The sequence below is a fragment of the Electrona antarctica genome (genome assembly GCF_951216825.1).
Source record: "Electrona antarctica genome assembly, chromosome: 5".
In the NCBI taxonomy this organism is placed as follows: Eukaryota; Metazoa; Chordata; class Actinopteri; order Myctophiformes; family Myctophidae; genus Electrona; species Electrona antarctica.
The window spans coordinates 43,762,895-43,776,146 of NC_136810.1; the positions used below are offsets into that span (position 1 = coordinate 43,762,895).

Genomic DNA, 13,252 nt, shown 5'->3' on the forward strand with positions numbered 1-13,252 from the left:
GCATGTTAAATCAGTCCATGCCACGTTAATGCATTATGTGCTGGTATGATAACGCTGTTTTACAATATTGAACCACTACCCTGTATCCACACTAATCTACCTGATGTACTGTACTACACTATGTCATGCTGTCCTATTGATTGGTTGAATATCTTATTAGACAGCAATGTGAAAACGGCAAGAGTGCAGTCAGTCAAACACTTAAAGGTCTAAAAGGATAGCACCTACAGTATCTAATGCTGTAAAACAGTCTATAAGAACCTGGTAGAGGGAATCTTGACTGATGTTTTTTTTTGTGGCTTTCGCCTTTATTTTATATTTTTTATGGAGGGACAGACAGTAGGCTGACAGGAAATGGGGGGAAGACATGCAGTAAAGACCGTCGGGTTCGGGAGTCGAACCCGCGGCACACTGCCAGACTGGATTACCAGCCAAGGTGCCTGGACCACTGAGCCATGGCCCAGGCCGGAATCTTGACTTTTAACATGGCAATGTGGTTTGGCAATCTTAATATAAAAGGAAGAAGTAAGCTGCAGCGAATACTGAACCTGGCCTCAATAATCATTGGGAAGAAACAGAAACAATTAAGTTGTATCTACAAGGAAGTCATTCGGAAAAACGCTGTCAAGATAGCAAATGACCCCTCTCATCCACTCTGCAGGGAGTTCGAACTACTTCCCTCTGGTAGACGGTACAAAGTACCTAAAGCTAACCCTAACATCTCTAAAATAAATCCTTAATTCCTAATGCCATTAAGGCATAAATGATACCATGTCTCGTTAAACCTGTTTTTAATGTATTTGTCACTGTTGTCCTCCTTTTTGCCATGAACATAATTGTGTGTAAGTGTTGTTGCTGTTTTGTTGTTACTGTTGTTATGAGACCGAAGAGAAATGTCCACATTGTGGACAATAAATGAAACTAACTTATAGACTCGATGGGAATGGGCGGAGAAGTTTGGATTCTTGCACATTTTATTTGCTGCGGTTTGCCTTAACACTGCGCTGTTTCCGCAGCAATTGGAAACGCAGCAGGGAACTTCATCAATGTGTTCCATTCATAAACTACACAGTGAAATATATGGTGTTAAAATAATACTTCTAGTAATAGTTACGTAAAATAGGACGTAAAATTAGGGTAACGTGTGTCGGGGACTAGACGTCTCTCTCTCTCACTCTTGTGTGCACACACGCGTGCATGTGTGTGTGCATGCACTGTTCTTTTGAGCATGTGGAGGCACAGGGCAGACAGCAGCACAAAATGAATCCGACCTCCGTTTACAAGTTTATGGACATGAAGAAAGTTCCCATGACCCACTCCCTCCCCACACAGTGACAGCAGTGACAACACTCCATGTTTACGCGCAGACGGACTGAATATTCTGTACACTATAGTGTTTTTTATGTGTTTCCTTAAGCAATTGATTAATGTACTCGATTTGCCCACGTCTATCCACGGTTAAACGGGACATCTTTGCGCTGTGTGAAATGAATATCCCTTCTCCGTCTCCAACTGTGTTTAGCTTCATTTCCTTTATTTGCTGCGGATTGCATTCCCACCTGCACCGAATCGAAATCAAATGCGATGGGACGCGAAGCGAAACCCCCCGTTTTTTGGCGGAGCATTAGGATTCGACTGAGGCTTCACACCTGCCAAACGAAGCACACTTTCCGACAATGTGCAGCAGGATTCGTTTTAATCACAGTAAAGCTTTCTGGTATGAAGGCGACCTAACTAACTAAGCAGCTGTACTAGACCATTCCATGATGTTCTATCTAATGCAGTTGTACTAGACCATTCCATACTATCAGTGCTGTATTAGACCATTCTGTACTATCTAGTGCTGTACTAGACCATTCTGTACTATCTAGTGCTGTACTAGACCATTCCATACTATTTAGTGCTGTACTAGACCATTCTATACTATCTAGTGCTGTACTAGACCATTCTGTACTATCTAGTGCTGTACTAGACCATTCTATACTATCTAGTGCTGTACTAGACCATTCCATACTATCTAGTGCTGTACTAGACCATTCCATGCTATCTAGTGCTGTACTTGACCATTCCGTACTATCTAGTGCTGTACTAGACCATTCCATACTATCTAGTGCTGTACTAGACCATTCTGTACTATCAGTGCTGTACTAGACCATTCCGTACCATCTAGTGCTGTACTAGACCATTCTGTACTATCTAGTGCTGTACTAGACCATTCTGTACTATCAGTGCTGTACTAGACCATTCTGTACTATCAGTGCTGTACTAGACCATTCCATACTAGACCATTCTGTACTATCTAGTGCTGTACTAGACCATTCCATACTATCTAGTGCTGTACTAGACCATTCCGTACTATCTAGTGCTGTACTAGACCATTCCGTACTATCTAGTGCTGTACTAGACCATTCTGTACTATCTAGTGCTGTACTAGACCATTCTGTACTATCTAGTGCTGTACTAGACCATTCTGTACTATCTAGTGCTGTACTAGACCATTCCATACTATCTAGTGCTGTACTAGACCATTCTGTACTATCTAGTGCTGTACTAGACCATTCTGTACTATCTAGTGCTGTACTAGACCATTCCGTACTATCTAGTGCTGTACTAGACCATTCTGTACTATCTAGTGCTGTACTAGACCATTCTGTACTATCTAGTGCTGTACTAGACCATTCTGTACTATCTAGTGCTGTACTAGACCATTCTGTACTATCTAGTGCTGTACTAGACCATTCCGTACTATCTAGTGCTGTACTAGACCATTCCGTACTATCTAGTGCTGTACTAGACCATTCTGTACTATCTAGTGCTGTACTAGACCATGCCGTACAGTGCCAGAGTGGTCCTGCCAGACATGCAATGTGTGTGGCTTAACTGGAGCATGGCACGCTTACTTTCACACCACTGACTCTCACTGTGGGGGAGAGGAGAGGGGAGGAGGAGAGGGAATAGAGGGGGGGGGGGGCTCATGCAATCATTATTCATCCCCTCCCCCCTCATCTTTTATTTGATTTCTCTCTCTCTCTCTCTCTCTCTCTCTCTCTCTCTCTCTCTCTCTCTCTCTCTCTCTCTCTCTCTCCTGTTGTCTCTGTCAGTACAGTGCAGTAGGTTGCTGTATATATCCTCTCTCCTGTCAGCATGTAGTACAGTATTTTTGCAGCATCCATCTGCCTCTCTGACTCACGTCCATTCTTCTCTCTCTCTCTCTCTCTCTCTCTCTCTCTCTCTCTCTCTCTCTCTCTCTCTCTCTCTCTCTCTCTCTCTCTCTCTCCCCTGCTGTCTCCCATATCTGGTTATCTGCCCTAGATATAGACACACACACCCACAGAGCCTGATCTCACTGCGTGCAGGGCTGGAGGATAACCCCCTTTTTTGCCTAGATATCACCACCCCTCCCCCCTCTTCTCTAATCATCCCTCTCTCTCTCTCTCTGTTTTTCATCATTGTGTCAAAACACACACACACACACACACACACACACACACACACACACACACACACACACACACACACACACACACACACACACACACACACACACACACACACACACACACACACACGCAGGTCTGGTGGACGTGGACGTGGAACAGCAGAGCACCGAGAGAGGAGAAAGGGAGAGCATCTCTGCCGCGCATCTTCATCACACTCACCGAGAACAAGCTCCCACACGGGAGGGAGGAGGGGGAGGAGGGGGAGAAGGGGGAAGGTGTGCGAGCGCCGACGGGCGTGGTCTTCTAGCCCCGCTGTCAGCAGCTGCCGTGTCGGACGGCCAGCTGACAGCCCAGAGCCACTCCCCTTCCACCCAGAGCCCCTCCCCTCCCGTCCAGAGCCCCTCCCCTCCCACCCAGAGCCCCTCCCCTTCCGCACAGAGCCACTCCCCTTCCGTCCAGAGCCCCTCCCCTTCCGCCGTGGTGGAACAAGTATATACTCACATTTCTCTCACTTAACCCATTTAGACCTGAGGGCGATCATAATTCATAAACAAGCCCAAATTGATTAAATCAATTAATTACCAGCTGCATTATTATTATCTGCGGGGGTCCGCAAAATGTCTTCTGAATCCTACAAGGTTTCTGAAAAAACCTGTTCGCTCTGGAAGAATATATATTCAACGATTTGCACCACATTTTCACGATTTTTCAAAAATAGCAGATCTACAAGCTATGAGCTTGTAGATCTGCTATTTTTCAATAGCTAAAGTATAACATAGGTAATGCTTAAAACACCAAAAGGGTTCCCGTGCTGAATGGGTTAAGCTAAAGTACCGATACCGTAAATGTAGATGTATTCTGTTACATTAAAGTGCAACGTCTGAATTCAAAATTCGCATTAAGTAGAGTGTACAGTAGAATGTACAGTAGAACGTACAGTAGAACGTACAGTATAGTCGTCACGCCGAATGTCTCGTTACACAATTTTTCAAATGTTTGAAATTTATTAAAGAAATATTTTGAAGATAGCAGATCTACAAGCTCACAAATGCGTCGCATTGTGAGCTTGTAGATTGGCTGTTTTCAATGTTGTCCGAAATATGTACTGTATATAAGGGCAGAAGTGGTTATGTATGTTTTGTAATAATAATCAAAATCTACAAGTAACTATATAATGTTGTAATAATTGTAGTGGATTAAAAGTACATTTGCCTCTGAGATGTAGCGGCGTAGAAGTATTGAAAACTGGAAACGCTCCAGTATAGTAAAAAAAAGTGAGGGGTGCTCTTATCATCATACATCATCTCATTCCAGCCAATCACAAGTTGCGTCCTCACTTTTGTCTTCAATGTTTGTGTTTACACGAACACTCAAAATTGTCCATTCATTGTCAATGTTAGTACGTAAATGATTAGTAATTTAGTAAATGATAATGATAATGAATTTGACTTATATAGCACCTTTCAAAACGGTTCCAAAGTGCTGCAAGGTAAAAAACAACAACAACAGATCAAATCAAAACAAATCCAAATATAAAACGGTGTGAAAAAGACAACAAAAATCAGTAAATGTCAAGTTCAAGTTTATTGGAAAACATCATTGCATTACAGTATGAATTATCCCGCTCTATTAAAAAAAGAAAGAAAAAAAGATCATCGACAGTCAAATCTATACTCTCTAGTAAATGTACTCTCTACACCACTGCTCCCCTTCCTCACCCCCACCCTCTCCTCTCCACTCCCCCGTCCCTCCCCCCTCCCCTCTCTCTCTCTCTCCTCTCAGCGCGGGGGCGAGCGGGGGCTGCTGGAGGCAGCAGCAGAGGATGCTGCGGAGGCAGCAGTAGCGGCAGCAGCATCAGTGTCAGGAGCAGCGAGAGGAGCGTCGCTTGTTCCTCCTCCCGATCTCCCTCTCCTCCTCCTCCAAGAGGAGGCCACCGTCGCCACCGTCGGTAGCCGTCGCTGCGGAAGCTCCGCCGCTAGCCGAGAGGCTCTCGTCGGTCCCCTCCCCCTCCCCCTGCCAGCCGCCGGTCCCATGGATATCCTACCCACCCAGGGCCAGACCCTACGGCACTACACCGCCTCGCGGCCGCGGCCGCACCGCACACGGACACAGCCCCCCTCCACCAGGCCTCAGGTGAGAGCGCATGGACACACACACACACACGTCACACACACACGCACGCACGCATGCACAGACTGACACACACACACACACACACACGACCACAAGGATGTTCCACATGCTTGTGACAGACAGAGCGCACACAGTATACGATCCTCCGTGCCGTTCATTTCACTCCCGAGTGTGAAAAGATGGATCTATAGCGGATCCGATGTTGACAGGACATGCACGCATGCACACGCACAGACGCACACGCACACGCACACGCACACACACACACGCACACACACACACACACACACACACACACACACACACACACACACACACACACACACACACACACACATACACATACACAACACGGACACATACACATACACATACACATACACATACACATACACATACACATACACATACACATACACATACACATACACAACACATACACGAACACACACGCACACATGCACAGTATTCTGCATCCAAATGCACACAGCTAATAAGGTGGCAGTGGGGATAGAGAGTGTGTGTGTGTGGGGGGGGGGGGGGGGGGGGGGGTGATGATGGAGGAAGGGGAGGTTGGGGGTTCTGGGAGGGAAGGAGGGAAGGAGGCTAATTGCACAACCAGAGATGGAGAGTTCCCCGAGGACAGACCGATCGAGACAGGAAAAAAATACAAGATGAGTGGAACGGATAGAAATGGAGAGAGAAACAGAGGTACGATGAATGGAGGGATGGAGCGAGGGGACGAGCCATGGCGTGATTGTGAGAGAGAGAGAGAGAGAGAGAGAGGTGGGGGAGAGAGGATGGGTGTTCCGATGGCAGTGAGTTTTTCTCAGGTTATTACAGCACATACAGTACACATTACCCCCCCCCCCTCCTCTCTCTCTCTCTCTCTCTCTCTCTCTCTCTCTCTCTCTCTCTCTCGTGTGCGTGTGCACCCTGGGATTTGTGGTTCCCCTATTATCCCTGGTGAACACAATTTCCATCTCTCTCTCTCTCTCTCTCTCTCTCACTTTATCTCCCTGTCACTCTTCACGTCCCCTGGGTTTGCTCAACTCAATTATTCATATTTTCACATCAACGGGGGTGTCCCTCTCTCTCTCCCTCGACTCTCTCTCTCCTCCTCTGTCTCAAATGAAAGAAACAATGCTCAAATGAAAGAAACCTTCATATTTGAATGAGAAGTGTGTGTGTGTGTGTGTGTGTGTGTGTGTGTGTGTGTGTGTGTGTGTGTGTGTGTGTGTGTGTGTGTGTGTGTGTGTGTGTGTGTGTGTGTGTGCGCGCGCGCGCACACGTGCGTGTGCACGTGCGTGCGTGCGTGCGTGCGTGTGACAACTGTACACAAAGGCACAAAAGCAGTGGTCCCCCAGGGAGTTCCAGGGGGTCCCCAGCTCAATGATAGTTTGGAACCAAATGGACCCTTTTGGATCTGTAACTTTGAGAGTGTACAAACGGAACCAAGTGTACAAACAAACGGAAGAGTTAAATTAACATTGATTTTACAATATAAATGGGGGTCTCAGAGATAGAAATGCCATTAAATGGGGGTCCGTAGACTAATGGATGTCAAACTGGGGGTCCTTGAAATTAAACGGGTTGAGAATCACTGCTAGAGCCGTAAAAATCTTCTCTTATGGGGGTCTCTGGCATATCTTTCCAAATGGGGGGTCCGTGGGCTAATTAGTGTCAATTTGGGGGTCCTTGACATGAAAAGGTTTGGGAACCACTGCTCTATTTAAACCGTATTGAAGCCGTATTTCCTTGTTGAGGGAATGAGGTGTGAAGCAATCAGCAGACTGACTGATTACAGCTGAGGAGGCGTAAGAGGATCCGGCCCCGTGCCCCGATGCTTCACTAATGTACATATACTGTACCTACTCTACACGTTTTACACCCGTTTGTACCCAAGTACAGTATGTTGTTCTGTATCCCAACAAGTGTATTTAATTGAGTGCAAAGCTCTGACAGCATTGTTTGTGTGTGTGACTAACAGGAACTGTTCTGGAAAGAATGAATGTGATTACAGTTGCTATCAGATCGTCTTATCGAGTTATTTGCACTGCAATTGATGTCTCTGGTATGTGACAAGTGACAGGACAACCATTTGATATGGGATGACGTGATGATGCCAACACTAATGTGATTGATTGAATACTTTATTAGCAGTTTGCAAAGACAAGCTGCAGGAGAGTGCCTAATTCCCATAATGCTTTGGTGCACTGCTCCTCCTTGTGGATAGGGGTAGAACTGTCTTACTGAGACAACATGTAGTCCAGGAAGTAAGTGAGCACAGTGTCCATGACATCAGAGACAGTTTAGCTCACTGCTAAAATCTAAAATATCTAAAACCACATATTATACACATAAAGACCCCCAGGAAAGTGTTCTAAATCTTCTAAACGTCATTAACTATATATATATATATATATATATATATATATATATATATATATATATATTTTTTTTTATATATATATTTTTTTTTATTTTTTTATTTATTCTTTTGCAAAATGGGTGCAGTATCCCTTTAATGCCATTAAGACCTGACTGAGGCCCATTCTACTAAAATCAGTAGTTCTTCTCATAGGAGGAAATATGTTAGTCATTGATGGTGGTGTTAGTCATATATCATATTTTAGTCATCTGGAAAGGTGTCGTAATGACAGATTTTACACTTGGTTGCATGCTGAAAATAGCCGATCTACAAGCTCATATTGTGAGCTTGCAACCAAGCATTAAATGAATCCAGTAGAATTATAGTTCTACTGGATCTCTCTAACATGTTCGTCTATAAAAAGGCAGTCTGATAATATTTTTTCGCCTTAGTTTTAGTTGACAAAATGAACACTGCTCATGCTGGACACATTATGATGTGACCAACAGATAGATAATGACACATGGAAAAGAACAGAATGAGTAGGAACAGAACATGCATCTCGTATCAGTGTGCACTAGACCAGGAGTGGGCAACTTCGACGATAGAGAGGGCCACTATATTTCCACACTCACTCCAGAGGGCCACTATATTTCCACACTCACTCCAGAGGGCCACTAATATTTCCACACTCACTCCAGAGGGCCACTATATTTCCACACTCACTCCAGAGGGCCACTAATATTTCCATACTCACTCCAGAGGGCCACTATATTTCCACTCTCACTCCAGAGGTCCACTAATATTTCCACACTCACTATAACATTTTAATACTAGTACTAGTACTAGTACTAGTAATTAGCTGAAGTCAATAATGTATCAAAATGTTTGGATATTAACCTGCCGGCCGCATTAAGTGATGGTGGGCCACCAGTTGCCCATGTATGCACTAGACGTACTGTATATGAAGCAGTTGATGGCCATGCTGGCGTGGAGTGCATCAGTAGGTGTTTCTACGCAGATGAGAGTGATCCAACCAAACGTATTCACTGCATGGCTCAAGCAAATATATGTCAGTCCTGCACATAATCATAACAATACCTACTTTAGAAGTCCATTTCTGGACCCCCTTCCATGCAATTCATTGCAACCTCTGCAATTTGGGAAATTACATTATAGGTAGAGTAGCCAATTATTTCTTACCCCCTTTTTCTCCCCAATGTAGTTGTTATGCCACAATTAGCCCTTCACTAAGTCCTTGTCCAAAAGACCTTCTCACCCATAGAGATGCATGTTAAAAGACGGGATTTCTCCATATAAATAATCCATCATTTCAGTAGCAAAATGTCTTCTAAATCTAGTCTACCAGGCCTGCAGTCGGCTATGCACTGGACACATTTGCATGACATTATTTAAATAAACTAGAAATACGAGGAAATTACTCGTATTTCTAGTAAAATCGAAAAAACGACTACCCGACTTGAGTTTTCATGTTGCACAGTAAGACGGTAGTATTATGGCCATTACCTGGGTGGGTCAGTCGTGTAACTTTCCCGACGTTAAGCCGTGTACAGTATATGTTCAACAACACAGCCATGAAATGAAATGATTACTATATTTACCCAGGGTATCTGTGCTAAGCTCAAGAACTTGTTTCCAGCCAGGCCCTGCTCATAGAACATTTCATCGTAGTGGTTCAATGCCTTGTTCAAGGGCACTTCAGCGGTGGTAATTTTAACGTGTCAGACCGCTGATTCGAACTGGCGACCTTCCGGTATCAAGACCGCTCCGCAATCCGTTCGGCCACCGCTGCCACGTGCCATGTGTTGTTGAACAACACATGACAGCTATGAGGTGGCGAAAGCTTGACCTGCATAGCAACAGTTCCTAAACTAAACTATTTGGATTCGCATTGGACAATTGCTTTTTGGGGTGGGATTTAGCAAAGGGCTAGTTTTATCCTCCCCACCTCCTCTGTCACTGCAGTTGTATCCTATACTGACTCACCTGTCTGTCCCCACCGGGGGGGGCACTCCCTGCTAGACAGGTGCACCGTGCTGCCCAGCCCGTAGGAGTATGTGTCATGTCACCTGTCCCCTCCCCGGGGGACAGGTGACATGATGCCAATTGTGTTTGTGTAAAGACGGTGGATTAGAGTCCACAACCTCCATGGTGGTGGGCAGGGACTGCGCCACTGAGCCAACCGAGCACCCTCTAGTTTATTTATGTTGTTAAGCTTCACATGCACAACAACACAGCAGCACATATATAACAACATAGCAGGCAGTGAGTGAAAGGCCTGTGCTGTATTGAGGTGTTGTGGAGGTGCAGGTGGGGAGTCGCTGGGCAGCCAGGCGGACAAAACTGCAACTCTGTGATCACTGATCAAGGATTAGGGCTCTGATCCATATAACGTGTGTGTGTGTGTGTGTGTGTGTGTGTGTGTGTGTGTGTGTGTGTGTGTGTGTGTGTGTGTGTGTGTGTGTGTGTGTGCGTGCGTGCGTGCGTGCGTGCGTGCGTGCGTGCGTGCGTGCGTGCGTGCGTGCGTGCGTGCGTGCGTGCGTGCACGTGCGCCATCTTGGCATGTAGAGAGAGACAGGTGGCTAGAGAGAGGGGTGAGAGAGAAAATGAATAAAAAAAAGACAGAGAGGCCACTGCTGCTGGTGCACCTAAAAACAATCCCAGTGTTAATTAATCTCTGAATTGTCTTGAACTGTCTTGGCCTTTATATTTCTCTCTCTGTCATTAAATTTTTTGATGAACTGAGTATGAAGGATCCCAATGGAAGCAAGCCATAGGCTTTCATGGGTTTACATTCCTCTTGGGAGACCTTGTATGGAACTTTACTTGTCTGCTAATAGAAGTATTCAATCAATCCATCTGGCACCAAATGTCATTGCCTCTGCAATTGCAGCCACAAGTAAGACAGTTCCTCTTTGAATATCCTGTCTGTATCACATAATGGTACTGTACCATACAGCAGCGCTTTTCAATTATTTTCATATCGAGGTCCATCCACTCAGTATTTGACCACCATTTGAGATTGAGATTTAGCCTGTCAGACCTAAAACTAAAGAATATTTTGATGTGGTTCCATATAGGAGAGATAACAGGCAAACGTTGATCAGAATAACAATTCTTCTACATTCTCTAATTGTGTAGACTTCTTATAAATGTAGTAATGCAGGTGTTTAACAATCATTTTACTCTTGAGAACATTTTACACTCAAGAGTTAGAGATCTATAAAGGTCCAACTCTCCATCATTTAGCCGGGGACCACCTGGAACCTCCTCAAGGACCACTGGTTGACAACCACTGCCATACGGTATATCCCCCAGGTGTCTAAGGGGCAAAGACTGCAGTATGTGTGGTGTGTGTTTGAATCCTAAACTGGATGTTACAAGGTCTGGAGATCATATTGGTGATCTTTTGTGTATTTTGTAATTACCGTGAAAATGTATATATTTTATTGTATGCAAATTATTACGATGATGATGATGATATCATTATGCAAAAGATGTAGTTATGGACATGGATGCTGATGCTTGGATACCAAGCCATGTGCATGACTTATTTTTCCTAGTCCAGCTTCAGTATATATTATAAGCCGTATGCAGGAGATGGCACTGTTAAAGGTCTTGCCCGTCGGGCAAGTAGCCTACATGCAGGTCATATTATACTTGTCCAAAGGTTGTCACTTGCCCGGAAAGTCAATGTTCCATTATAACATGATAATAAAATCTGCGCTTGTAGAAATAAATGTATCTTGAATAAATCCAATCGATAACTGCCGAGTGGAGACAATCACTCAAACCAGAAGTGCAACTTCTAGTTGTTAGGAATGTAGTAATTAAAGTTCTTCATGAATAGCCTACAATATTTAATGAAGACGGAATGCACTTGCCCGTCGGCCAACCTGAAAGCAAACTCAACTTGCCCAAACGTTTTATTTGCTTGCCACAGGCAGTCGGGCAACCGTTGGTGTCACTGTGTCAACCACTGCAGTATGTTCCATTTGAAAACACATTCATCAAAAGGTTAATAGGTCTTGAAGAGCAACAGTCAGTCAAATCATGTAAGTGGGGATGCAGTCAATAAACCTGCCTATGATGGTGTAGTGATTGCGACACACTCTGTTGCCAGGTAGGAAGCTCTGCTGGCCTGGCAGTGGACTGAATCCCACCAATAGGAAGCTCTGCTGGCCTGGCAGTGGACTGAATCCCACCAATAGGAAGCTCTGCTGGCCTGGCAGTGGACTGAATCCCACCAATAGCCCTCCATCTGTGCCTCCCCAGATGACAGTAAAGTGACAGTGTAAGCTAGGACTTTTAAGACCCTTTTAATACCTTAATAATCATTAGTCGTGTTAAGTGAGGCCGGGGCGCCCACTGTATTTATATCAGGTGTGAAGTGAGGCCGGGGCGCCCACTGTATTTATATCAGGTTAGGGTTAGGGCACCCACTGTATTTATATCAGGTTAGGGTTAGGGCACCCACTGTATTTATATCAGGTGTGAAGTGAGGCCGGGGCACCCACTGTATTTATATCAGGTGTGAAGTGAGGCCGGGGCGCCCACTGTATTTATATCAGGTTAGGGTTAGGGCGCCCACTGTATTTATATCAGGTTAGGGTTAGGGCACCCACTGTATTTATATCAGGTTAGGGTTAGGGCACCCACTGTATTTATATCAGGTTAGGGTTAGGGCACCCACTGTATTTATATCAGGTTAGGGTTAGGGCACCCACTGTATTTATATCAGGTTAGGGTTAGGGCACCCACTGTATTTATATCAGGCGTTGAGAGACCGGGGCGCCCACTGTATTTATATCAGGCGTTGAGAGACCGGGGCGCCCACTGTATTTATATCAGGCGTTGAGAGACCAGGGCGCCCACTGTATTTATATTGGGCGTTGAGAGCTTGAAGATCGGCTATTTTCACAATTTCTATCTGTGGAACTGAATCAAAATGTAACACGTCAACTCTTACAATTCTGCTTGTCAGTTAAAATATGATTATTTTGGAGGGGTGGGGCCTAACTGTGCCACACTGTCTCCCTTTCAGCTCTCTTAAAATAATATTATGTTCTTTCTCCTGCATGGAAAAAGTCCTTTGCGGATGAAAAGGGGCAGAAAAATGAATCCCTGTTACATGAATTCACTCGTGTGTGTGTGTGTGTGTGTGTGTGTGTGTGTGTGTGTGTGTGTGTGTGTGTGTGTGTGTGTGTGTGTGTGTGTGTGTGTGTGTGTGTGTGTGTGTGTGTGTGTGTGTGTGTGTGTGTGTGTGTGCGTGCGTGCGTGCGTGCGT

At 45.0% G+C, this 13,252-nt stretch overlaps 1 protein-coding gene across 1 annotated transcript in view; it reads left to right on the forward strand.

The window, feature by feature from the left end:
- carmil2 (capping protein regulator and myosin 1 linker 2) overlaps positions 1–13,252 on the forward strand; it is a gene marked incomplete at its 5' end in the record, with an annotated part of 85,396 nt that overhangs the window by 35,836 nt on the left and 36,308 nt on the right. The window contains 2 exons of the mRNA XM_079502344.1: positions 3,574–3,929; positions 5,223–5,573. Of these exons, the coding sequence (XP_079358470.1) occupies positions 3,574–3,929; positions 5,223–5,573 (707 nt within the window). The remainder of the gene's footprint in view (positions 1–3,573; positions 3,930–5,222; positions 5,574–13,252) is intronic.